This window comes from Miniopterus natalensis, chromosome 17 (assembly GCF_054644295.1).
Source record: "Miniopterus natalensis isolate mMinNat1 chromosome 17, mMinNat1.hap1, whole genome shotgun sequence".
NCBI classification, from domain to species: Eukaryota; Metazoa; Chordata; class Mammalia; order Chiroptera; family Miniopteridae; genus Miniopterus; species Miniopterus natalensis.
In genome coordinates, this window is record NC_142097.1 from 16405092 (window position 1) to 16431998 (window position 26907).

Genomic DNA, 26907 nt, shown 5'->3' on the forward strand with positions numbered 1-26907 from the left:
CTGTCCCACTAGCACCTACTGCTTTGTGTCCAGGGCCACAGAGATGATCTTCTGAACTTCATGTTCGGGGTGGGGGTGAGCTGCTGCCTCCTGAATCTGGTGGAGCTGTACTGGGCTGGGTCTTCACCTGCCAGGCTCTCTTTGCAGCCTGTGCCAGCCCCTGCACGACTCTGATGAAGACAGGACTGGGCTCCGGGTGCCCTCTTCCCTGTAAGTGCCTGCAGGCCCCACAGCATACTCACCACCCTGGCAGGTGGTGAGAGGCCGCTCAGGGGAGCAGCAGGGACCTGAGATCTGACTGGGCAATACCACCTAGCAAAAAAAATCGTGCCATGGCCATCACTCTCTTGCTTGATCCTTGAAGGTGAGGGACGTGGAATGGGGTGAGGAACCCTGCTTCCTCCTGAAAGCATTACCTCCAGAGACATGGAGTGGTGAAATGATGAAGCGGGGGGCCTCCAGAACCAGTCGGCCTGGGTTAAAATCCCAGCTCTGCCACTTAACCAGCTACATAAGCTTGGACAAGTTGCTTAATCTCTCTGTGCCTCAGTTCCTTTGCCTGAAAAATGGGGGTAATAATGACAGATCCTACTTCATAAGAATGTTAGGAGAACGAGATGACTTTACATATGTAAAGTGCTTACCAATAGAAGCTGGCTGCAATAAACATTAGCCACTGTGTTAACCTTAGCTGCCTAGAGTGTTGCTTTTTTGCCTTGCTGCCTGGTCCACTCAGAATGTGCAATCAATTGTCAGCTCCTCCCTTACTTGCTCCTATGGCAATTGGTAGCCCAGTCTGCACACTAACCTCCCTTCCTCTTCTTTCCTATACCCGTCCCCTCCTCCCAGGTTCCACATCATCTCCCTGGCTCGGACTGGCATTCTCACTCCCCTGGGCTGCTACAGCTGAAGCCACCAAGCACCTCCTTACCTGCTCGGTCCCCTCCCTCCGACTCGGCCTGCATGTGCCTCCTGGTCAGCTGCCTTGAAGCTCTTCAGGTGGGCATCCAGCACCTTCCGTGAGCCAGCCAATCTCCCTTTGCAGCCGGATCACCCACTCTCTCCCATTCCAGCCTCACTAGGAGCCAAGCTGGGACCATCATGGGCTTCCTCCCACCGTTGCTGTGCACCCTCCTGGAAAGCTCTGCCTTAGGAGCCTCCAGAGCCCAACTAACTGGGTTCAAACTCTGCCCAGCCACTCCCTGGGCATGTGACCTTGGGCAAACCGCTTGGTGCTTTGCAGCTCAGTGTCCTTCTGTATATAAAGAAACTAGTAATACCTACTTCACGGGGTTGTTGTGAGGATTAAATACGATAATGTAAACCAGGTGCCAGGTACACAATGTTTCTTAGCAAGCAGGAGGTGCCATTATTATCATATAAATCCTACAAGTATGGGCTCAAATCCAACTCTCCCTGAAGCCTTCCTTGACCCCTCCTCTGGTCTTTTTCTCCTCTGAGCCTCCGTGATGATTCCAGCTGATCGAGTGAGGCACTGTTTTGCGACTTCCCCTTCACTGTGGCCTTGAGCAGTTATTTAAACCCATCCTACTGTGTAACCTCAGTCGCCGGAAGGTTGGTGACAGTATGCTTTGCAAGAAGAAGACAGAGTCCTGCTCTCAGCTCAGTGCTTTCCATGGATAGGGGTTCAACTCATATATGCCAAATTAATTTAGTTTTGATATGCTTAGGCCAGGATTAGGAGTAGGCCTAGACAGGGCTACACCTGAGGCATATCAGAGAGGCAGGAGAGATGGGCGTTCCTTGACCGTCTTCCTCAACTTGGGCCAATTTGAACAATCCTTTAACAGCTAAGGAAGTTCTTTCTTCCTTCCTTCCTTCCTTCCTTCCTTCCTTCCTTCCTTCCTTCCTTCCTTCCTTCCTTCCTTCCTTCCTTCCTTCCTTCCCTCCTTCCCTCCTTCCCTCCCTCCCTCCCTCCCTCCCTCCCTCCCTCCCTCCCTCCCTCCCTCCCTCCCTCTCTCCTTTCCTCCTTTCTTTCTTTCTTTCCTCCTTTCCTCCTTTCCTCCTTTCCTTCTTTCTTTCTTTCTTTCTTTCTTTCTTTCTTTCTTTCTTTCTTTCTTTCTTTCTTTCTTTCTTTCTTTCTTTCTTCCTTCCTTCCTTCCTTCCTTCCTTCCTTCCTTCCTTCCTTCCTTCCTTCCTTCCTTTCTTTCTTTCCTTCTTCTCCTTCCTTCCTTCCTTCCTTCCTTCCTTCCTTCCTTCCTTCCTTCCTTCCTTCCTTCCTTCCTTCCTTCCTTCCTTCCTTCCTTCCTTCCTTCCTTTCTCTCTTTTTTATTTTTTTAAATATATCTTTATTGATTTCAGAGAGAGGAAAGGAGGGGGAGAGAGAGAGAAACATCAATGATGAAAGTCATTGATCGGCTGCCTAGCCCGAAACCCGGGCATGTGCCCTGACAGGGAATCGAACCCCGATCTCCTGGATCCTAGGTTAATGCCCAACCACTGAGCCATGCCAGCCGGGCTCTCTTTCTTTTTTTCTTTCTTTAAAAAATACATCCTGGCATTGTGTGAATTTATTTTTTGGTGTTTTTGTCGTGTTTTTTTTTCAATTACAGCTTACACTCAATATTATTCTGTATTAGTTTCAGATGTTGGGCAAATTATTGCATCCTCCTGAGCCTAGTTTCTAATCTGAAAAATGACAATAATTACAGCACCTTCCTAACCGGGCGATTGGGAGGAGACTAAATGAGAGGTGCCTGTCATAGTGCCTGACCCATAGTAAGGGCTCAGTTGATATAGGTGATTTTTATTGTTATTTTATTATTTTTATTATTATTATTTTATTATTACCAGGTTTCTCTCTCAGGGAGCTTCTCAGTTAAGGTCGGATTGCTTTAGGAGCTTAGGAACCTTCTGGAAAAACTAGCTTATTTTATGTGAACACTGCTTTGAATTTTTCTATGAAGGGGGAGTGACATGCATTACTTTCACCTTTACGTTTACTTAGAGCCAAGGGAGGGATTATTCTGACCTTTGGAAAGTAAAAGACTAAATACTAAGTGAACATGAATCAGAGTCATTATGGGTGTTGTCCTGGTGTTTCAGACTTACCTGGTCTCTGAAACTGGTTCCTGGTACAGGCTAGGGGTGCTTTTAGACACACTGTGTGCTACCCCACGAGTGCCCTAGATGTGGACACACATAAATTAAACATGTTACTATGCCCATTCACTGCTGTGATGTAGGTAAGAGAACATGGACCTTGGGGACCTCAGTTTGAATCCTGACTTGGCTACTGACAGGCTGCCTGCAAGTCACAAACCTGTCTATGCTTTAGTTTCCATAGTTGTGAGTTGGGAAAGATATGGTAATAAAGCTAACAGTTACAGAATGCTTACTATGTGCTGGGCACTGTTCCTTTTATATATTAACTCATTTAATTTTTAAAAAATAAACTATTTTTAAAGCAATTACAGGTTCATAGCAAAATTGAACTGAAAGTACAGAGCTCCCATATACCCAGTCTGTAAGTGTTCATTCTTGGTGTTGTCTCTTCTCTGGATTTGGACAAATGTATGACATTGTAGTATAGAGTAGTTTCACTGCCCTAAAAATCCTCTGCCTGTCCATCTCTCCTTTCCCCCAACCCCTGACAACCACTGATCATTTTATTGACTCCATAGTTTTGCTTTTCCAGAATTCCATAGAGTTGGAATGACACAGCCTTTCCAAATTGACTTCTTTCACTGAGAAATATGTATTTGACATGTCCCTCCACATCTTTTCATGGCTTGATAGCCCATATCTTTGTTGTGCTTATAAAATTCTACTTTCTGGATGTACCACAGTTTATCCATTCAGCTACTGAAAGACATCTCAGTTACCTGTAAATTTTGGCAATTATGAAGAAAGCTATTACAAACATCCATGTGCAGGTTTTTGTGTGGATATAAGTTTTCAATTCATTTGGGTAAATAACAAGGAGTGCAACTGCTGAATCATATGATAAAAGTATATTTAGTTTTGTAAGAAACTGCCAAACTGTCTTCCTAAGTGGCTGCACCATTTTGCATTTCTACCAACAATAAATGAAAATTCCTGTTGGTCCTTGTTCCCACCGGCATTTAGTGTTGTCGGGGTTATGGATTTTGGCCATTCTAATTGGTGTGTAATGGTATCTCATTCTGTTTTCGTTTGCAATCCCTTATGACATATGACGTAGAGCATGTTTTCAAATGCTTATTTGCCATCTGTATATCTTCTTTGGCTCATTTTAAAATCAGATTGTTTCTTTTCTTATTGTTGAGTTTTAAGAGTTCTTTGTATATTTTAGATAAGAGTACTTTTTATCAGATGTATCTTTTGCAAATATTTCCTCCAAGTCTGTGACTTGTCTTCTTATTCTCTTGACTTTGTCTTTTGCAAAGATTTTTAATTTTAATAAAGCCCTGCTTATCAATTCTTTCTTTCATGAATCATGCCTTTGGTGTTATATGTAAAAAATCATCACCATACCCAAGGTCATTTAGATTTCTTCCTATGTTATCTTCTAGTAGTTTTAGTTTTGTGTTTTGCATTTACGTCTATGATCCATTTTGATTTTCGTGAAGGGTGTAAGGTCTGTGTCTAGATTCATATACTTGCCTGTGGATGTCCAGTTTTTCTAGCACCATTTGTTGAAAAGACTAAACTCATTTAATTTTCAAAACAAGTTTTGGGGCAGGCACTATTAATATCCCCACTTTTCAGATAAAGAAACGGAGGCACAGAGAGATTTTATAAGTCACCCAGGGTAGTAATGCGAGTACTTGACAGAGCTGGAATTTGAACCGGCAACCTAGTTCCAGAGTTCATGCACTCAATCCCTAGCTATAATAATCATGTCTCTCTCATAGATTTGTTGTGACAAATAGAGATAGTGTCTAGCACATAGTGGGTTCTCAGGAAGTAGCAGTGACAGTCATTTTCCTACATAGCCTTCAGGGTTCCAGTCAAATGTCAAGTCCTCAAAGCAGCTTTCTTTCCTTCCCTGCTCCCCAAGCCCCCATGTGAGCTCCCTGGAAAGAGGCTCCATGTCTTCTAGCTGTGTCCTCCAAAGTGCCTGGCGCTGCACTTGGCACTTAGCAGGCTCTCAGTCAATGTCTGTTGAATTGAGTTTGGCCGAATGCTATTCCTTTATTTACAATACACATCCTGGGTGTGGTCTGTTCCTCAAGATCTCCCAGCTCTTGTTCAGTTCTTTGCTCCTGAGCTCCCTGCCTCCAACTTTCCCGGGTCTGTCAGGTTGGACCACCCCTGCCTGGAGAAGTTCCTGGTTGGGCTGTCTGTCTATAGAGGCAACTGCCCTTGTCTGCTACACCCTGTTTCTAGAACTACTCTATTCAGTTTTTCCCATGTTCTGGGGTACCCCACTCTAATATGGACACTGTCTGTAGAAGTGCCTTCTCCCTGCCCCCTCCCTCTTTTCTCTCTCCAGTCTCAAGACAAAGCACCTACATTGGAGGCCTAGTCTCTAAATGCCTCTGGCCTTTCCCAGGAAGTCTAAAATTCCTCCTCACTGGGTGGATCAGCTCACTTGATATTTACAGAACAGGACAGACCCAGGAGCACACCTCATTCCAAAGAGCTTCTCAAAGGTGTTCATCTTGGCATTATTGGGCTCCTTCAGGGAGTGAGTGGCACTTACGGCTGTGTCCCCTGGGCCCTGGTACACCCCTCAGGCAGCTCCACCTGAGGCAGGGCTCTCTCAGAGCAAGCCTGCAGGAGCCTGTGTCCACCTTGGGGGAGTACATTCTGCCAGTCCCACCTTGGACATGGCAGGCGGTGCCTGCTTTGGACGGAGCCATTGGGCACCATCCCGCAGCACCCTGTGTCTGCCTCTGCAGAGCCACCCTGGGAAGATGAGGCCAGCAAGGCTCTGCTGCTTCCTCTGAACAGCATGACCCTGGGCTGCACCCTCTTGGACACAGTCAGCAGAGTCCAGTGCCCGCCTTGGACAGAACCTGGCCTATGCACTCTGCTGCCCGCCCCGGGGATGCCCAGCAGCCTCTAGGGCCCAGTGCAGGCAGGACCTCAGGCAGGACCCCTCGGACACGAACTGCGGTCTCCTAGGGCAGCGCTGGGCGCTCGCAGGGCCGGCTCTGGAGGCGCGCCCGGGCGCTGCCCGGAAGGCCGGGCGTTTATCCCCGGAGCCGCCAGCAGGGGGCTCCCTTTCGGCTCGGCTCGGGCGGCCGCGGGGGGCGGCGCTGGGTTGCGCCGCGCTGCGCTCCAGCCCCGACCGGGCCGGGGCCGCTGGATGCCGCGTCTCCGCTTCTGCTGCCTGCCCGGCGGGCTCCGGCGGCCGGTGAGTGCGGGGCGGCGGGGGCAGCCGCCTGGTGGGCCCGGCGGGGCGGCGAGGCGGGCTCGGGCCGGGAAGGCGGGCGGGCGGCGGGGCCCGCCGGCTCCTGCTCCCCCCGTGTCCCCTGGAAGCAGCGGCCCGGACTCCCGGCTCCGGGCTCTGGTCTCCGGCTGCGCCAGGGGAGCTCGGCGCCCGAGATTGGGGGCCGACCGGAGGGCGAGTCCGGCCCCTTCTGCCAGTTCGGGGGGGCGGGGGGGAAGGGAGGAGGCGCGGGGAGGCAGGGCAGGGTGGCCTTCAGCTTGGGGGGATTTGGAGCTCGAGGGAGCCCCGGTGGCCCGAAGCTGCGGGGTAGAGGCTGCAGCCTCGGGGGTAGGGGGCTCCTCGGAGCCAGGCCCGGGCTCCCCGGACAGAGCGACCCGCCGCGGCTCTGGAAGGCAGCGCGGAGGGCGGGCGAGCACCTCCGCGGAGCCCTTTATCCCTCCCCGCGGCCTGCACCCTTTCACTGCCAGCCGACCGCGGGCTGCTCTCAAAGGAGCAGCTGCTAGACAGCTGGCTAAACAATGGAGACCCCGCTTCCCCGGGCCCCCTCCCCTTGGGACAGAAGATGGGGGGTGGGGGGTGGACGGTAGGCTTTGGAGATTAGGGAGTGCGGGCTGTCCCCTGTGACTGGCTGGCTGCTCACCTCACCTTTCCCTGCAAAGGGGTGGGGTGCGTGTGGGTAGGTCAGACAGCCTGCCCCAGGCCTCTGGGAGAGACTGCCCTGACGCCCCGCCCTGCTAACCTGTCATGCCAGTTGTTTCAACAATGGGCAGGGGAGCTGGTAAGTTAGCTGTCCCCCACCCCCGTTGGGGGCTGCTGCTTGGTACCAAGCCTGGTGAGGAGTGGGTTCGTGTTCCTGGCTGAGATAAGGCCTACAGGGACACACCACACATTGGGGCTTTGTTGTGGGGGTAGAGGGTGGGGGTGTCACCCTGTTGCAAGGCACATGTGTCCTGCTGATTAGTTGGAAAGGCTGCCAGCCAGAATGAGCTGGGGGGTGGGGGTAGGGGAAGGCATCCAGGTTGTTTTTGTTCAGGACTCCTTTTGCCAGGTTTAGCATGTGTTTGACAGAGTCCTCATGGTTTGTGTTTGTGTAGGGAGGCCTGGAATGATGCTTCCTGGGAGGAGCTCTCCTGTTTAGCACCTTCCTGCCCTCAGATGGTCCTCCAAAATTATGGAATTGGATTCCCTCCCCCATTCACCTTGCCAATGACTTGGGCTGGTTTGCATGGATTCGTTTTATCTTTTGAGTGCCTGGCATGTCTGTGGTTGAGAAGGCCTTGTAAATCTCCCCGAGTTTGAAGTATGTATGCATTGGACCACACTGGAAGGGAGAAAACATGTCCAGGCAATTAAGAGCAAGATCACTTTAGCAAGACATTGACTCTAGAGGTTCAAGCTGCCTTTCTGTGTGCTTATCAGGTCTGGAACCCTCTTTTTGGGAAAGTAGGTGTCCTGTTGTCATGGCAATGGGCACAGCCTTGCCTAACCAGTCCCCACCCTTTTGGTTCAGGGGCTATTTTCTATATGGGGATATTGAAAGTTGCTCTCCTGAGGTCTCTGGCTTCCTGACAGACCTCACTGGCTCTTTGTCAATGGCCTGCCACCTCCTCAGCTTCCCCTCTGATGAGGTCTTTCCAGGAAACATCCTCCTGTTTGCTGGACATGACTGGTTATATATAGCCTTGGGTGGAGGTGTGCTTGGCCATTTGGGGTTGGGGACATTGGAGTTGGGGCCTCAATTCCAGGAAGACAGTAGGGGAAGCTATTGTGTTGGGGGTTTAGGGAACTGAGAAGGGTTGCAGGTGGGCGTGGGAGGGATAGCATGCTGGTGGTCACTTACTTTAGGCGCTTTGAACTTTGAACAGTTGATGACCTGGTGCCTGGCAGCTCTGATCATCTAGTTTGTTTACTCTTTTCCAGTCTGGCTCAGGTGCCAGGGTGTGTGCCTGAGGCCTTCCTCCCATGCCCCAGGCTCTCCTCAACTGCCCTCACTCTGATTGTGCCCTTTCTGACTCCTGCCCGGTCCCTTAACCTCACTCCCTGGCAGTCTGGACAGCCAGCGTGTTGTCTGGGACTCCCTTCACTGGCCCAGCTTGAAACTGCTCATTGAGGGGTGCATGTGTCTTCAGAAGTTGGGCCTGAAAACTCTGGGGCCCCCAGAGGCAGGTACCTGAAGGCAGACTGGGTGGGGCAGAGCTGGGGCTTATATGAAAGGGAGAATCCACCCTCCTCGGGTGGAGCAGGGAGTTGTTGGAACTAGGGAAGGCTCAATCCCAACTTGGTGTGTCATAGGTCTCCAGGGCAGCAGCACTGTTCTTGTTCCTTCAAACCAAAGGTCTGCCCCCAGCCAGACCTCCTTCACCTGGAGTGGACACCACAGACTGGAACCAGAGCATCCATGTGAGCGGGGTCCTGTTGGTGGCCTTGGGCCCCAGTCCTTGTCCCAGGCCTCTCCTGGGAGTGGTGGGTAATGCTGAGGTAGTTGAAAGGTTTGAGGGGATAAGAGGACCCAGTCCACTTTGTGTTGTGATTAACAGGTTCCCCCAGGACTTGAGGTGGGGGCTTCGTGGAGCTCTTAAGTTCTGTTTTGGGGCATGCCCGGGGTGCTTTAAGATCTATTCACTGCACCTAACCCCCATCACCATTTTCTGAGGTGGACTGAACTCGAAGGTAGGGTGGTGCAGTGGTAGGAGCTGGATGGGGAGGGGAGGGAGCAGACCTGGAAAGCCCCTCCCCCCTTACTTTCCTGCCCTTTCTCTGGAGATAGGAGTTGCGTGGCCTATAAATTATCCACATTCCTTTGACGTTTCAAATAGCTTAGAGTCAGGCAGCAGTTTAAATTGTGGACTGACGATTTTATAGGGCCCAAGGCCCTTTCTCTCTGCCAAGTTACTTTTATCGTCACTTCCAAGGGATTATTTTTATTATTTTCTGATATTCAGAGATGTTGGATGAAGGGCTCAAGGTCACACAGCCAGTCAAGAGGCAGACCAGGATTAGAAGCTGCGGTGTGTGGCGGAGCAGAATACCTCTCCCGCAAAGGCAGGGACTTGGGGCCAAGCGTGACCTCTCAGGCCCATGGACATTTTTATAGTCGAAATAGCCGAGGCCCAGAGAGGGCACAGGACTTGCTCAAGGTCACGCACAGAAGGTGGGGGTGCAGGGGGGTTGTGTTCACCGAGTTCAGCGCCCCCGCGGGCTGCAGCAGGCTCCCCGTGAGGCTGAGGAGTTGCACCTGGAAGAGCAGCGAGGGACCTGGCCGGGCTGCTGGCACCCTCCCCCCGGAGCTTCTCCCGGGGCCTGTGAGACCGGGGCCCGCGGGCTCGTTCCTGAGGAGCCGGTATCGCAGCGGGAGGTGCCCCCGGGCCCCGGCTGCCTGGAAGTGCTGCGGGCGGGCGGCGGGCAGGGGAGGGAGCGGGGAGCCCGGGGCCGGCGGCTGATGTCATGTGAGAGGCGCCCTGCGAGCGGAGCGCACCTGAAGCCAGGACGCGCCATGTGACCTGGCAGCGGGTCACCGGGCTCCCCGAGCGCAGCACAACCGCCCGGAGAAGCCCCGCGGCGGCCGCAGGACAGGCGTCGCCCTGCGCCCCTCGGGCCGGGGCCACCGGCCGGCCAGGTGCCCCGCGAGCCTCTCTGCGCCACTTATGCAGCCGTCGGTGGGCCAGCGCTGAGATCAAGGCCTTGGGGCCATAGGAAATGGCCACTCGGGGAGGTCAGAGGCCGGCGAGCGCGGCCGGCTCTCGTGGGAAAGCATTTCCTTTGTGTTTATTTAGGAGCGTGGTCTGGGGCGCGCGGAGGCTGCTGACCCTTCTCAGCGCCCTCCCGGAGCAGCCAAGCCCGGCGCCCTCGTCTTGGGATTCTAACGCTCGAGTTTCCATTTCCTGGGGTTTCTGCTTTGCCAGCTGCAGGGTGACCCATTTAAATCTGTCCCCACTAAAAGCCACAAGACAACAGTGGAGATCTGTTTTAACCAAGTCGTCCCCCAAGTCACTGAAAGTTTTCCAAGGCCTGAGAAGGCAATCTTTGACCTTAACCATTGCAAACCTTGTTTACAGCTTTAATGCTAAATGGATTGCTTACTGCTTTGTCAAACTTTTCTTTCTTTTTATTTATTTTTTTAAAATTGGTACAATCGAAAAACTAACATGCTGAAAAGAGGTTTAATCTGCAGGAAGTATACTAAGTAGAGAGCCACTACTCCACAGAGGGAAACCACTGATGAAATTTTGCAATGGATCTTTCCAGACTGTTTTTCAAAAGCTTGTTATATATATTTTGTATATTATATATATCTATAGCTTAAGATATTATATGTTACATAAATATAATTTCATATAAATACTTAAAAATATTTTTCCTGTAAGAAATAAAGAACATGCACGAAAGTAGAAGAAAAATTATATATAATCCCACTATCTAAATCCTTGGCTTAAATACACACACAACACACACACATAGAGACACACACACACCTGCCAGCTAAATATTCTTATTGTAAAAAGTTAAAACAATACGGATAACACACAAGTCTTCTTTGACTGTTCTAAAATCCCTGTCTCTTCCACAGAGCACACGCTTTTCTATGCATATGCAAATATTATGCATAATGTAAGTTATATTTATATGCACACATATGCATAGTTTAAAAAAATTTAGTAAAAATTATGTGCTATCTGGCAACTTGCCTTTTTCACTTAATAATATAGTATAAAATCTTTCTAGGTCAGCATACACAAATCTGCGTCATTCTTTTTAATAATACCCAGTTCTATAATTTAGCTATTCCCCCAGTGATGGTCATTTATATCGACAGAATTTTGGCATTTTAGACAATGCTGCAAAGATTAGCCATGTTTATTGTGAATATATCTATAGATGTCCTATAAGAGGAATTGCCCAGTCAAGGAATATGTGCACTTAAATATTTTCATAGGTATCCCCAACTTGCCCTCCTTATACCAACTTATACTCCCACCAGCACATATGAAATGCCCCACTTCCCGTCCTCCAACTGATTGATGTTATTAATCTTGGCAGTTTTTTACCAAACTGCTAAGTGAACAGTGGCATACCTCTTTTATTTTACATGTCTGAGTATTACTAAGACGGAATACCTGTTCCTACTTGTCATGTTTCTGCATCTGTCATTTGCCTATTCTTTTTCCTGGCACTACCTATATGGGGCCTCTGGACTTGAGCCAGTGTGATCCAGGTTGGCCATGAGCTCATTGGATTGCCTTCACTTCTTTGGGCTTTACTTTATATATATAAAGGTTCTATCCAGCATAGAGATTTTATGTCTAGACTTATTTTAGTCACACTTGTGCTGATAGTCATTTGTGTACTTTGCTATCCTCTCTACCATCCCATCTAGATGGCTAGCATGTGTCCTGCTTCTGTTTGGTACCATTCTTGAGGGCTTACTCTGGGCTAGGCATTATATGAAGGGCTTCTGTACATACTTCATTTAATATCCATGCCTTATGTGATAGATACTATTATTTTCTCCATTTTACAAATGGGAAAATGGAGGCACAGAGGCCTTATGTGGCTTGCCCAAGATTGCGGAGCTATTAACTTGAACTCGTTCCCAGGCTTGTTACCTGACAGCTGAAACCTAGGCTCTTTCATTAGTTTTATTTATCTTATATTCCTTGCATTTACTAGGTGCTTGATACATACATGTTTTCCCAAATATTTTATCATAAAGCTCTGTAAACATTTAGAAATGTTATTCACTCATTTATTTATTTAATCCTCTCTTGAGGACATTTTTTCCATTGCTTTTCAGAGAGAGTGGAAAAGAGAGAGAGAGGGAGAGAGAAAGAAAAGCACCGATGTGAGAGAGACACATAGATTGGCTGCCTCCTGCAGGCACCCCAACCATGGCCGGGGATTGGGCCTGCAACCAAGCTACGTGCCCTTGGCCAGAATCGAACCCAGGACCCTTCAGGTCATGGGCTGACGCTTTAACCACTGAGCCATGCCAGCTAGGGCAAGTTAAATAATTTTATAGGGAACAACCCCCACCTCTTAGGTTCTACAGTTAACTATCCTTGCTTTATCACAGTTATCCCTTGATCCATTCATGAAGCTATTTTACATTTTTTATGCACCTCAAGGTAAATTGTAGACATCAGTATCCTTTGCCCCAAATATTTTAGCATACATATCATTAACTAGAGTTTAATGCTTATTTACAGTTCTTTCTTCCTCTTGAGTGAACATTTCATACAATGAAATGCACAAATCTATGTGTACTATTTGATGACTGTTGACGAATGTATACACCTTTCAGTCCACCCCTATCAAGATATGTAACGTGAGCGTCACCAGAAAGTCTCTTCATGCCCTTTCTCAGGCAATCTCCAACCCCACCTCCCAGAGGTAACTACTGTTTTGATTTTTCTCCACCTTAGGTTGGTTTTGCCTATCCTAGAACTTCATATAAATAGTACCATACCAGCCCTGGCTGGTGTGGCTCAGTTGGTTGGGTATCATCCCATGCACCACAAGGTTGCTGGTTTGGTTCCCGGTCAGGGCACATGCCCAGGTTTTGGGCTTGACCCCCGGTAGGGGGCAGCAGCTTCACATCAAAGTTTCTCTCTCTCTTTCTCTCTCCCCCCATCCCCTCCTCTCTCTAAAAATCAATAAAAAAAAAATATTTTTAAATAGTGCTATACCAGTATGTACTCTTTTGTCAAAGTCTTCTTTTACTGTCACTTGACGTGTTTTTGAGATTCATCCCTGTTGCGTGTATCAATGGTTGCTTCCTTTTTATTGCTTAGAAATATTTCATTATATGAATGTATAAATTGTTACTGCTATTGGTGAACTGATAGGCGCACATTTGACTTGAATGGTCCTTGCCCTCAAAATGCTTTCTGTCTTAAAGTGATAAAGCAGTTGAATTGACCGAGTTGATTGTACTTTTGCTTTGATTTTGAAGATAGTTGGGTCAAGATGATTTAGGTACATATGCTACTACTTGACGTACATACCCTAGTTTACATGCATTCTTTTCTTCACCTAAAATCAGGAAGGCCTCCTGGAGTAGGGTGAGGGGAGAAAGGCAGAGAAGGAGTTCAGAAAAACTGTAAGGTTTCCTTCACTGGAGAGAGTAAGAGACAAAGGGGAGGCAGGTACAAACTAGCCTGGAATGGAGAGTGGGGAGGTGGTGATGTCATTGCTACTAGAGACTTTGGACATGAGGACAGGAGATGCTGGAAAGTCCAGGGTCTACAAAAAGGTGACAGAGCCCAGGTCTCTAGTGAGTTGGGTGTTGAGGAGCATAGGAGCAACAGCAGGTGCCACTTCATTACAAGTCTGACCCTGAAGGGGCAGGTTACACAGGAGAGAACCCAGGCCACAGCCAGGCCTGGAAATTGTGGAGATGACAGTGGGGAAGGGGTTCCTTGTGAACTGTGCAGATAACAGTGGCTACACAGGGGTGATGAAGGAAGGGCTGAAATGGACTCAGTCTCCAAAGGCCCCAGGGTTGGGATGAGAGGGGTGATGTTGGCAGAAAGTTAATAATTAACCTGTGTCCACAAGAGACTTAGATATTTGGAATTTTAGAGCTAGAGGAGACCTAGATCATCTAGTTCAACCTTGAACAAAGTGACAGACTCAGGGTCCCCTGGTGATTTGTTGGCAGATCCAGGCCTAGATACCAGATCTCCTAACATTTCCGGCCAGCACTATCCCCTGTGCTGCTGCTGTGACTGTTTTCCTGCCTGTCACAATGACAATGAGGGACAAGCTTTTGCCAAGGCAGGGATTTATATGAAATTACTTTCCAGGGACCTTTCTAACCCAAAGATTCTGGGCCTCTTTTCTGTTGATACAGCTCAAATATCTAGCCCCCAGCAAAGAGCCAGGACTATATAAGGATTGCAGAGTGAGAATTGGAGAGCAAAAGGTGTCTTGGTGGGACCACATTGAAGGCATTTGGTTTGGACTGAGGTTGAGATACTCATTTGTCCCCTCTAAGTCCCTGAGGTGGGTTTCTTTACTCATTTCCCCACAGGTCTCTTCTAGCTCTAAAATTCCAAATATCTTGCAAACCAGCCCTTTAAGACAGTGCAAGTAGTGGTGGGTGAGAGGTACTGTGGGCAGCGACCAGCTAAAGATCCTATGTCCTGGCATGTGGTAGGTCTCTGCCACTCCCCCAATCAGTGGTTCAGGAGGAGATAGACTCCCCATGTCAAAGAACAGCCCAAAAGAGAAGATGGGAACTGTCAGGCACTCCCCAGTTCCAAGTCAGTCCAGACCCAGCTGGCCATGGTTGCCCCTGGCTTTGTGCCTCTTGGGCCCTACATTTCTTGTTTTCCTACTCCCAGGTACTGTGCATAGACATTTAGAACCAAAAAGTTCAGAGGGAACTTTTTTTTACCAGATAGAAATTGAGGTGAGAGGAGGAAAGAGGTCCCTGCTAGCTCTACAGGGAGCTAGTGACTAGACCAGATTTCCCACCCTTTGGATGTGTTCTACAACTAAAGCTTTCTCTAGAATTACACCATCCAATCCTATAGCCACTAGCCACATGGAGCTGCCAAATAATTGAAATATGGTTAGTCTGAATTGAGATGTGCTCCAAGTGTAAAATATGCACTAGATTTCAAAGACTTAGTGTGGAAAAAAGAATATAAGATACCTCAACTTTTTTATACATAAAAAGTAAGATTACATATTAAGGTGACAATGAATATCATTGACTTTCACTTATTCCTTTTTACCTTTTTAAATGTGGCTGCTAGAAAATTTTAAATTACACATATGACTTGAATTATATTTCTTTTGGATAGCGCTGCTCTAGAAAGGATACACTGATCTCTCAGGAACCACTCGGGTGAGAGTGCTGGGCAAGGGTGAAGCTATTAGCCAGTGTACTGGGGTGCTTGGGAGTTCCTGGCCTTGATGCCTTCCTAGGCATTATACTGCCGGGTTGAAGGTCCCTCTCAGTAGAATGGGGAGTCTGGAGGGCCCTGCTTGGTTGTGGGGTTGGGGTACACAGCAAGGAAAGGCCTCTCCAGGACCTTGCAATAGGTCATTGTGTCTAGAATTCAGGGGGAAGGCCTTCATGGAGAGAGAGAAAAATTACATTTCATTTCTAATTAGGTGGTATGGCCTACTTCTACTTCTGTTCCCTGCTGGTTAGAGCAGGGAAAGCTCTCTCAACTCCACCTCCCCCCTGTTTTTTCTCGCTCCTGTCCCAGTCAGGTGTACGCAGGGGTGGGAGTAGGCTGGCGCCATAGGCACATGTGCCCCAGAGCGGAGGTCTTTGCTCAGGCTACCACAGCTTTCTTCCTGAGGCTATATTTAGGTGTTGGTCTAGGGAAAGGATGTGAGTTTTTCAGGATCCTGTTTATCCAGTCGACCCCACCTCTACCCCCACCGCACAGCTGTCTGTCTGGAACTTACCCTCACTTCCCTCCCCGCTTCAACTTGGGCGCTCCGGACCTAGAAAGAAAACAATGTTTGCCATTGAATCCTGACATTGCCATTTATTAGCTATGAGACAACTAACATATACTTAATTTTCTCGTGTGTAGAGATAATGATACTTACCCTGCAGGGATGCTGTGTAGTTCAAATGAGGTAGCGTGTGTAAAGTGCCTGGCATCATGCCTGATTAGTGGAAGCCATTAAATAAGTGTCGGTTCTTTGAGGGCCTCTGGCAGGCAGTGGCCGAGGCTGCTGTTCTAGGGATAACAGGCTTAGGAAAGAGCCCAGTAGCACGTGAAGTCTGTTGCCTTAAGGGACATTGGCTGTGGGGAGGTGATGGTGCAGAGTCCCTTTCCTTTCTCCCTTGTGTTTGAATCTTAAGTCAGGTCCCAAGTTGGCTTGATGGCATCCTCTTGCCAGGAGGTCAGATTGCCCAGATGTCACCTCCACACAGACCTAAGCCTGGGTCAATCGGGAATCACAGGAAACGAGACTTTGGAGTTTGGGCTTTTACAACCTTACCTAAATCTCACGTTCTCTTATTTGTAAAATGGGAGTAACAGTAGACCTCCTCATAGCAGGGTTATGAGGCATCACTTAACTGAGGCAGGACTGCGGGAAGCAGAGGGCCTGCCAGGGGACTCGGAGGGGCAGCTGTGCTCAGCGGTTGGCCACATCTGGACTGGAGGCGGGGAAGAGGCCCCACTCGAGTAACAAGCGTTCCCTTTCTCTCTGCTTCTGTCCGCAGCAGCAAGGTGAAACACAAGGGCCCTGTGCTAAGCTCCCGTAATCCTCAGGGGGTGCCACCCCTGAAGCAGCGGCCCCACCATGTTCCACCTAATGAAGAAAGACAAGGACAGAGACGGCGGGCGGAAGGAGAAGAAGGAGAGGAAGGAGCGGAAGGAGCGGATGTCAGCGGCCGAGCTCAGGAGCCTGGAGGAGATGAGCCTGAGGCGCGGCTTCTTCAACCTGAACCGCTCCTCCAAGCGCGAATCGAAGATGCGCCTGGAAATCTCCAACCCCATCCCCATCAAGGTGGCCAGCGGCTCCGACCTGCACCTGACTGACATCGACTCCGACAGCAACAGGGGCAGCGTGATCCTGGACTCGGGCCACCTGAGCACAGCCAGCTCCAGCGATGACCTCAAGGGCGAGGAGGGGAGCTTCCGGGGCTCGGTGCTGCAGCGGGCGGCCAAGTTCGGCTCCCTGGCCAAGCAGAACTCACAGATGATCGTCAAGCGCTTCTCCTTCTCCCAGCGGAGCCGGGATGAGAGTGCCTCGGAGACCTCCACCCCCTCGGAGCACTCTGCGGCCCCATCTCCGCAGGTGGAGGCGAGGACTCTGGAGGGACAGCTGGTGCAGCATCCTGGCCCAGGCCTCCCTCGCCTGGGCCCCCGTTCCCGAGTCCCCGAGCTGGTGACTAAAAGGTTTCCAGCTGACCTGCGCTTGCCGCCCGTGGTGGCCCCGCCACCACCTGCCCTCCGGGAGCTGGAGCTGCAACGAAGGCCCACTGGAGACTTTGGCTTCTCCCTGCGGCGCACGACCATGCTAGACCGGGGCTCTGAGGGCCAGGTCTATCGGAGGGTAGTTCACTTTGCGGAGCCTGGGGCAGGCACCAAGGACCTGGCCCTGGGGCTGGTGCCGGGTGATCGTCTGGTGGAGATTAATGGGCACAACGTGGAGAGCAAGTCCAGGGATGAGATTGTGGAGATGATCCGGCAGTCCGGGGACAGCGTGCGGCTCAAGGTGCAATCCATCCCGGAGCTCAGCGAGCTTAGCCGGAGCTGGCTGCGGAGTGGCGAGGGACCCCGCAGGGAACCAGCCGATGTGAGTGTTTCCCTGGGCAGCAAGGGAAGAGCAGGGACTGGGATTGCTGGTATCTCCTGTGATTGTACTTAGGTGGATGTTTGGGGTACCCAAGAGCTGCTGTCAGAGCCTAGGTAGTGTGTGAGTGGTGAAGCCAGGCCACTCCTTGGGCTCCAGGGGCCACTTACCTGGCTTGTTGGGAGAAGGGACCTCAGGTGGGGGCTGTACGTGGTCGTACAAGCATCATGATACAGTGATACAAGGATGGGTTAGGGGTTTGGGCATCAAATTTCCTGAGCCCAAAATTGGGGCATGGAGGCTAACATGTGCCACCTCCAGATATGAGAGACAGGCAGCCCTATATTCTGGACTAAAATATAGGATTTCCATGTTATCTAGATATTGGAGGTAGGGAAAAAAAGATAAATGATTTCAAATCAGGGCTGTCATGGACCATCTGGGATGTACAGCTGCTTTGGTAGCTCCTGGGAAGATGACCTCAGGCCTCCTCTTGCCCCTGAGTGAGTGAGGAGTTGAATACCAGGTGAGGTTGCAGAGATAAGCAGGGGCCAAATCATGAAGGACCTTGTAAATCATGGTAGGAGTTTCAGTTTTATCCCAGTGAAATGGGACCATTGTAGGGTTTGAAGCAGGGGAGTGACTGGATTTGATTTATAAAGATCACTTGTGCTCCAAGAGTTTTATTATCTTTCCTGGAAGAAGAAAATGCATGGCTGGAAAAGTGACAGGGATTAAACCTACAGAGATAGTGGGACCTGATTACCCCTGAGACCCCAGCTGTTATCCTGCCCACACAAAACAACAGTGAAAGGGGGTGACATAGGCCCAGAAGAGATTTAGGTTAAAGGTGTCCATCAGATTTAGTAGATACCTGTGTATCTACCAAGGACCAACCCAGTTTAACTCCTGAAAAGATCATCTGTAAGGGGGATGGTTATCTAACCCCAGGGATCTTTTGATAGGGTGGTGACACATCAGTTTGGAATATTTTGCCTGGAGACAACACCTGAAGGACAAGTTGGCCTCTGGTCATCCATCTCTCCCAGCTGTGGCTTTTAGGACTGTCCAGGTCCCTGAAGCCTGACCAGTGTACAGCCTGGCCAGGACCTTTCAGCACTAATTGACCAGCCAGATGTGTCCAAGTCCAAAGTAGGAGGAAATGCTAAGGAAACAGGCAGAGTCCCGGTCCTAGCTTTCTCCCAGGGAGGGGAAGTGGCTGATCAGATGTCTGCTCAGCTGAGCAACATATCGGGCCTGGAGGGCCTGGGAGCCGCAGGGTCAGACTCTGGCAGGAAGCACTGGAGTTGGGTTCCAGACCTCCCTTTACCCTGGGGCTGGTGGGGTCAGGCAGCTTTGCTGGTCAGGAAGGGGTAGTGAGTGGGAGGGAGCCTGTCGTCGAATCCAGGGAAGGACCTAGACACATTTATTCCAGAAACACATTGAGCACCTACTCTGTGTTAGCCACTAGGCTAGACAGAACTTGGGGAACCACAGCTTAGAGGAAGTGGTCTTTATCTCAGAACCAGAGACCATACCATGTTGCCACATCTGTCTACTTTCTCCCAGGCAGGCTAACATTGCCCTCAACAGGTGGAATGTTCTTCTTAAAGAATGAATTCCCCAGGGGATCGCTGCCAGCTCCCTGCTGAACCACAGCACAGGCCTCTGTGGGGCTCAGGACCTGGCATCCCAGATGCTCTTTAGTTCTCCTATAGCACAGGGATCATCCTGGCATCTCATATTTCCCAGCCACTCTCCTATCCAACTAGCTGCTGCTACCACATCCCTGGGGAAGTAGATGGTTTAGCTTTGGAAACCTTGGTGGATCCCACCTTACAGCTGGTATCCCAGAAATGCTGGCTTGCTCAAGCCCATGGGGCAAGCCCAGCTGGTGCCCAGAGGACTTCTTCCCCCACCTGGGGGATCTGGCACGGGACACAGTAGAAAGTCCTATCCTCATGAGTCTCCTAGAACTATGTGACAGGATATGGGAAGCGTAGGGCTGAAAGAAGCCCATATCTTTTCTTACCTGGGTAGGTGGGGGCTCGTGCCACAGCAGAGAGGAGCAGAATGAGCCCTGCATTCTGGCTTCCTGAGACAGACCCCGGAGCTGGTGAGGGAGTGCTGCAGCCTCGGCTGAGGCTCTTATCCTCTATCTCTTCTTCCTCCCACTCCTACTCCTGCTCCTTTTCTTGGCGGCAGTTCTAATCCCAGTTCCATGCCAAGAAAAGAGTCTTCCCACCTCCTCCATGCTCCCGGGCGGGGTGCTCTGACAACTCTAGACCCACAGGGACAGCTCTGGCGGCCACCCTGCCTGTCAGGCCATCCATCAACTGTGTCCACACGTTTCCTGTCCCCAGGGAGCTCTGAAGGAGCTGGCTAGCCATCTGGTCTTTTTCTGTACACAGATAGGGGCCAGGCCCCATGGCTCCTGTCTGTCTATGGCCTGTTCAGAAGGCCCCAGGGAGAGACAGCCCCTTGGGTTTCCTTCTCACATGGTGTGTGTCCAGAATGCTTGGCTCACACCTTGTTCATATGTCTCTGTAGCTGCTGGACAAGGCTGCATTGGGAGTAGGGGTGAGCCACAGTAGTAGGATAGACTTGGGACCTGATAGAAATCACTTAGCAGGCCTGAGAGAAGCAGCCTGTCTTCCGCCATCTATTCTTCCACTCACCTATCTACTAAACAAACATTTGTTGAGCACTCACTGTGTGGTAGTAGGTCCTGAGGCCCAGCAGTGAGCAGCACGTAATCCCAGCCCCAAGGAACTCACAGTCTAGTGGGAGAGATGGTCAAGTAGCAGACAATGACATTGCCATTTGAGAAGCTCAGTGACAGGCCAGTACAGGGCACTAGGGAACACAGAAGAGGGACTTCAAGTATAGTCTTTGGAATGAGTCATAGAGAGCTGACATATAGGGGAGGCAGGGGGAAGGAAAAGACTGTATTAGACACAGGTTGGAGAGAGAATGACACATTTGGGGAATAAGGCTAGGGGACAGTGTATGGGGACAGTATTGAGAGAAGCAAGCAGGGGCCAGGTCACAAAGGCCCTTGAGAGTCATGCTAGGAATGTAAACTTTAACATAAGGCCAATATAGCAGTTTAATCAGGGAGTGATAGGGACAGATGTTAGAAAACTTCTGACTGTTTATGGAGAATGCTTTGGGGTAGCCGTGGGGCGAACAGTGAGGGAGCTATTACAGTAACCCTAGAAGGATGAACGGAGGCCTGGACTGCGGTAGAGGCACTGGATGGAGATGGAGAGAGGCATCAGGTGTCACCAATTGAGGCAGGCTCTGGAGTCTTGGTGACCCACTGATGTGAGGGAAAAAGGAGAGGAGGGGGCAAGTGTGACTGCCCGGTTTGGGGGAAGATGCTAAGTAAGTTCTTTCCACAGTTCCTCAGGGAAAGTGTTTTCAGGGCATCTGTTTTTAGAATAATTATTCTTAAATTTTCTAAAGGCAAAGAGTTGCCTGCATCTGGTGAGACTAAGGGAGGTATCGGTAAAGAGGAGGATCTTAAAACACCAGTTAGATCAAAATTCCTCTCTCCGTTCCAAGAGTCTGGGTAGGAAAGTCAATGCCCATTGAGGAGAGGTAGGGCCCGGTGGGGACCAAGGTCTGGGAGAAAGGAGAGCTGTTCCTTTACGTTTGTATCCTCAGTAGGCCCATCATGTGGGCCAAGAGAATTGTCTGTGAATGTAGGATGTTTCTGCTGAGCTCAGAAAAGCCCACCTGGCTACACCCTGGCCAATGTGGTTCTCCTGCTGCCAAAAGCCAGAGGAGCTGGTCTGCATGGGAGCCCTACCTAGAAAGCGCTGTTTCCTGAGCTTTTGAGGTTGTGGTAGGAGGGGAGAGGAGGGGGTTTAAAGGAATGCCTGACACCCCTTCCCAGTCAAGTCTAGTTTCCTGAGCCCTGTGGAGCTGCCAGGTATTTGCCAGAGATCTGTGATAGTCTGGACCCCTGCTGGACCTTGGGGTTTGTCCACAATGGCTATGGGGTTGTGAGGTTCCTTAAGAGGTTGTCATATCCACTTAAACCACCTCCACACTCAGGAGAACCTGGGAGAGTGCATGTTGTAGTGGAAAGGACATGGACTTTGGAACCAGAAAGACCTGTTTGAGTTTTCCTGAAGTTATCAAAACTTTTCCGAGCCTCAGTTTACTCATTTAATGAAGCCTGTTTAACGACCAGGCACTGTACTGGGCACTGGGGGGGAGGGGTTAATTAAATAAAATAGAATCTTTCCTTGAGGAAGCGTAGACGTAAGTAAAGAAAGGCAACAAAGCACCGTAAGTGCTATCACAGAAGTCTGTACGGGTAAACAGTGGGGTGGGAAGGAGGAAATGGCAATTAGGAGAGGCCTCTGAGAGGATGTGACCCGTGATCTCTATCAATGGGCCTGATGCTGTCCTCCCAGAATTTGAGAAGGATGTGCACCCAGTTCACTCATCCAGTATCTTCTGAGAAGGAGACTACAGGGAGACTTGTTGTTTTTTTCTGTGTACTATACTTTATAGGTCTTTATTTAAGATAGACATCTTTATGTATTAGGTGAGATCACTTAGGCAGACTTTGGCAGGTAGTAAATGCTTAAGGAGATTAGTATCTTCCCCTCTGCCCAGTTTCTGTAGATATCCAGGGAAGGTAATTTTGGAGCCTTCTTAATGAATCCCTCCTAATGTTCTCCCATCATCGCTCCTAGTAAGATTTTCTTTCCAATGGGGACTCCTGATGCTTTTGCCAAACTCTTTCACTGTTTTCACAAACTCTTTCAGCTGAAAGGAGAGAGAGGACACTGGGTGCTCCCATGGACATCAGTGGCCCTGCAGGAGACAGGCCAGTCAGGGTTGCCTGCATGTGGGAGAAGGGCAGGAGGGTCTCCTTTACCATACTGGAAGCCTTAGACCCCTAGGTAGAGTCTGTATGAGCCTCGTCAGCCTCGTCCACAGGACCCCTGGGTGCTGTCAGGAGTGGGGACTGCAGATTCTAAGGAAAGACTCAAAATTGTACCGCTTGCTGGTCTGCCAGGCCAGCTGCTGAGCAGTGGGCTTCCCCGGGGGCTTCTGGTGGGGCTGGAGCAGCTGGGTGCTGCCTGGGCTCAGTGTTCTAGAATGTTTCTCTTCCTCATGTTACTCTAAATGATCCTTGGAGGTTTTTTTGTTTTTTAAACAGAAAATTTTTACTTCACTTGTGCCAAAGCTGCAGGCACTTCTGGCATCAGAGTCTCCCCCATGTGAGAGCCCTGGCTTCGGGGCTCAGAGCAGGACCCAAACGGAGTTCTGTTGATAATGAAGGGCCAGTGGGTAGGTTCAAGGGCATGTGAACTGATGGGTGAAAGGTGTTTAGGGGCATTTTGGGAGTCATCTATCCTGGATTTGTGGGGTACACAGAACCAGCAGGATAGAGTGGGGGACTAGGCCATTTCTATTCTGCTAGGTCTCCGTTCTCTGTCCTCAGAGGCACCATTCTGCCTTCTTCCCGATGAGATGCTGGACAAACTGCAGCCCCTATGTGCCCTGACCACCCCGCCCGTGGGTGGTGGGCACAGTGCCCAGGCCACACTGAACCCAGTGTGGGTACATGTCATGGTCATTGGTTGTTTTTGCAGGCACAGCTTGGAGCCATAGTGTGGGGGCAGGGCCTCAGTTGAGGTAGCTTGCCCCAGCCCCTTCCGGCCCTGGCCAGAACCCCTCTGGCCCACCCCAGATACCCTTGGCCACCCTGCCCTCTATTCCCTTCTAATCTCTCTTATTTACATTGAAATGGTTCTGGAAAATACCAGATATGCAAACACCCAGACTGAGAGTGGGTGAGGAGTGGGGTGAAGGGGGTTGTGTGGCGGGTGGGAACACAAGTATTTTAAAAATGCTGCAAATCTCTACAGTGTTTCCCAGAAACCACAAGCACGCGTTCTGCCTGCCAGCAGGGCTCCCGCCACCCCACTACACTAAGCTGCTGGATTCTCCTCCCTGTAGCCTGGGGTGGAGAGCAGCATCTGTGGGGGTGGGGACCGGTGACCCAGCTGGGAAAGGGACACCCCTGTTGTCTGGGCAGGCTGCCTGGCGCCTCCATTGTCAGTCCTGGGCAGTGGTACGGATGTGCCCCAGGCATCCAGCAGCTCTGTGGGTGCCCACCATGCCAGACTGGCACTGCGAAGGAGTGGAGTCTTCATGGCTGCCCACCTCTTGTTGAGCAGTTTGTGGGGGACCCCAGCCAACCTTAAGAGTCCTGCATGCTGTTTGGCAGCACCTTCTGTTCTGTTAAATACAGGGGACAGTGTCAGCAAAGCTTATTTTTTCAGTTGTTAGCTCTAGTTTGGTTGGGAAACAGTTTCCTTAGACCTGGGTCACTACTCTGGCTCCCTTGATCTCCTGCCATACGCTCCTCGGAATCGGGGCATGGCGTTCTGCTCCATCACGGCTCAGCCCAGCCACTTTGCAGACTCTGGGGTAGGGAAGAATGTATGGTGTTTGTCCAGTACTCTGTGTGGCATCCAGTACAGCGTGTAGCACGTACATGCTCCCTAAGTGGTGTTTAATTGATCTGGTAAAGATTCAGCTGAACAGAAATGCCTTGAGGAAAGGGCATGAAAAATAATAGCAAGGTTGAGGATCGTGGCTAGCATTCACTGTACGTTAGGCACTGTCCTAGATGTTTTATATATATTAACTCATTTAATTTTCCCAACAACCCTTTACAGTAGGTATCATACTAATCTCTACTTCATTGATGAAGAAACTGGATTACAGAGAGAGGTCAAGGTTAAGTAAATTGCCTAAGGTTTCAAGGCTATTAAATGACTTGTCAGGATTTGAACTCAGGGCATCAGCTCCTTGCTCCTCACTAGTGTGCTCTATAGTAAGTCCTCAGTGTCATCAATAGGTACTTGGAACTGCGATGAAATGACGGATAATGAAACCAATTTTAGCAGAGGCTAACTGATATAAATAAGAGTTGAGTTCCGAAGGCATCCCCCTCAATGTTGTAATGAAATGATGTTGAATGAAATGACATTATTTGAGGACCTGCTGTATAGGGCAGGGGAAGGCAGTGTCTGCATAGCCTTATATATCCACTGCCTCGCTCAGGCCTGGGCCCATCTGATTCCTGCTGCCCTAGAAGCCTCCTCTCCAGAAGGAAGGGGGAGCCACTCTTGATTGTGCTCTGTGGATGGTGAGCCACAGGAGGTGTGACCGTTGCTCTCAGACCCTCCTGAAGATTAACCAGAGGACGTGAGCCCAGGCGGCAGCAGGCAGGGTTTAATCTTGGGGGAGCTGGGAGAGGTATTGGAGAGGGTGGCCGAGGAAGCCTCAGGAAGAGAAGCAGCATGTGTCCTGGCAGCACTTGGGTGCCGTCTCCCAGGGGTGGTGGAGGGTGCACTTTTGCCCCTGTGCATCTCCCCTGTGAGATCCTGGAAGGCAGGGACGTTGCTCCCTCACCTTTTTGGCCCTTACTGACATGCTAGTACTGACCGCACAGCACTTGGGGTGGCAGGATCCCTGGATTGTCACCTCTGACCAAGGACAGGTCGTTTTCTGTCGCACAGGGGCGGAACACTGTTGTTTCCTAGTGTGCTCTGCGGGGGGGAAAGGCAGGGAGCAGGGCCTGGCAGAGTGCCTAGCAGGTAGTGGGTGTGCAACACAGAGTTCTCATTCGCTTCTACCATTGAGTTACTGCTGTTCCTTTTGTCTGTAATGCTTTTCCCTGCCTACCCTCATTCACTTTTATTCATAGACTCCAGTTTGAATATCACTTCCTCAGGGAAGCCTTCCCTGATCCTCTCAGACCAGGTGAGGCACCCTGGCAGCACCCCACCCTTCTCCTTCAGAGCATTCATCAAGATTGCAATTAATTAGTTAGCTTCTTATTTCTCCAGTGCTGGAGAACTTCATGTGATCAGGGGCTGTTTGCTGAAGAAAAGGAGATGGTTCCCTAGGCAGGATTTGGTTTCCCCTTCTCCGTCCAGTTTCCCTTGTTTAGCTCACTTTGTGTTCCTAGAACCCTCCCCCTGACCTTGGTAACCTGTCTGCAGTACATTACCATGTCCTGCCTTAATAGAGGCAAGAGGGAAACTGCCCCCCCCCCCCCCCGAGAAGCCTGGGGGACCACTGTGGGCTGGGACTTGTCTGCAGTACATTACCATGACTCTGTTTCTTATGTCCCTGGGCACTCTGACATCTCCCACAGGCATGGAGGAGAGATGGGCTCTAGGCATCCAAGAGCAGGCGCCTGGGGGAAGGGCTCTGGGGGGAGGGTCCTGGGATGGCCTGTCTCCTCCCCCTGCACTAGAGCTCCCGGGAGGGCACCAGGCTTGGGTGAGAAGCACATGCAGGGTCACATGGGGTCACACAGTGTCCAGCCCTGGGGATATGGATTACAGAGAGGTTAAGGTTAAGTAAGTTGCCTAAGGTTTGTTGCCTAAGATCCCCCAGGGGGCCTTGGAGGAATGTGCCTGTCTTACAGGCTGCAGGTCTCCGAGGGGGGCGGAATGTGGCCCTGCAGGGTTCATGGCTTCTTCTCTTCTGCTGCTTTCCCTGGCTGCTTTTGTGCTGGAATGTCACAGGCTGGGAATTTTCACGGCAAGGATTTTTCCCAGTCAGAGCAACAGATTCCAGCTGGAGCCTGGGGACAGCTCCTGGCTGGGCAGGGCTGCTGGAGAGGGCAATGGTGGATGCTAGGCAACCCCACCTCCTCTGCTCAGTTCCCACCCTCCAAAGAGGAGATGCAAATGTGTCTTCCCATTGTACCAGGCCAGGGGGGACCTGGGGTTCTGTGGGGCTCAGGAGAGGCCGTGGGAGGCCTTGGGGACCAGAAACTCCACCTCAGTGAGAAGAGAACGTGGCCGTGGACTCACTTCCTCCAGCCACATGTGCGTCATGAAGGGGAGCCTCCTCAGATTCCATCCTCAGGTGGGGCTGTGCCTGCCAGACCCAGGTTCTCTGGCCTGTGGAGGCCACCCAGCCTTGGTGGGAGGTGGCACTGCTGAGTTTGTCACCTGTATCTGTCCTCTGCTCTGTTGGTCCCACAACACCTCCAGGGCCTGGTTCCCTTTCCTAGTGACCTTTCTCCTGTGCCCTTTGTCCCCTGATCTGTTCTGCTGGCTCCTCCCTCCCATTCCCATTTCTGCAAGGAGCTGACTCACTTCCTCTCTCCCTCCCAGCTTCTCTCACTGCCAGGCCCTGTGGTATGCAGGGTACCCACAGGGAGGCAGATTTCTCACTTCCCAAGCTCTTTTCTCTGGCAGCAGAATAGGTTGCCTCTGGCTCTGGGCAAAAGAGGGCTGGGG

General features: G+C 50.6%; 1 protein-coding gene across 1 annotated transcript in view; it reads left to right on the forward strand.

Moving 5' to 3' along the window:
• The first annotated feature begins 6737 nt into the window (after nt 1–6737).
• MYO18A (myosin XVIIIA) overlaps nt 6738–26907 on the forward strand; it is an 86192-nt gene continuing 66022 nt past the window's right edge. The window contains exons 1-2 of the mRNA XM_087826005.1: nt 6738–7118; nt 16536–17614. Of these exons, the coding sequence (XP_087682131.1) occupies nt 16616–17614 (999 nt within the window). The 5' untranslated portion in view covers nt 6738–7118; nt 16536–16615. The remainder of the gene's footprint in view (nt 7119–16535; nt 17615–26907) is intronic.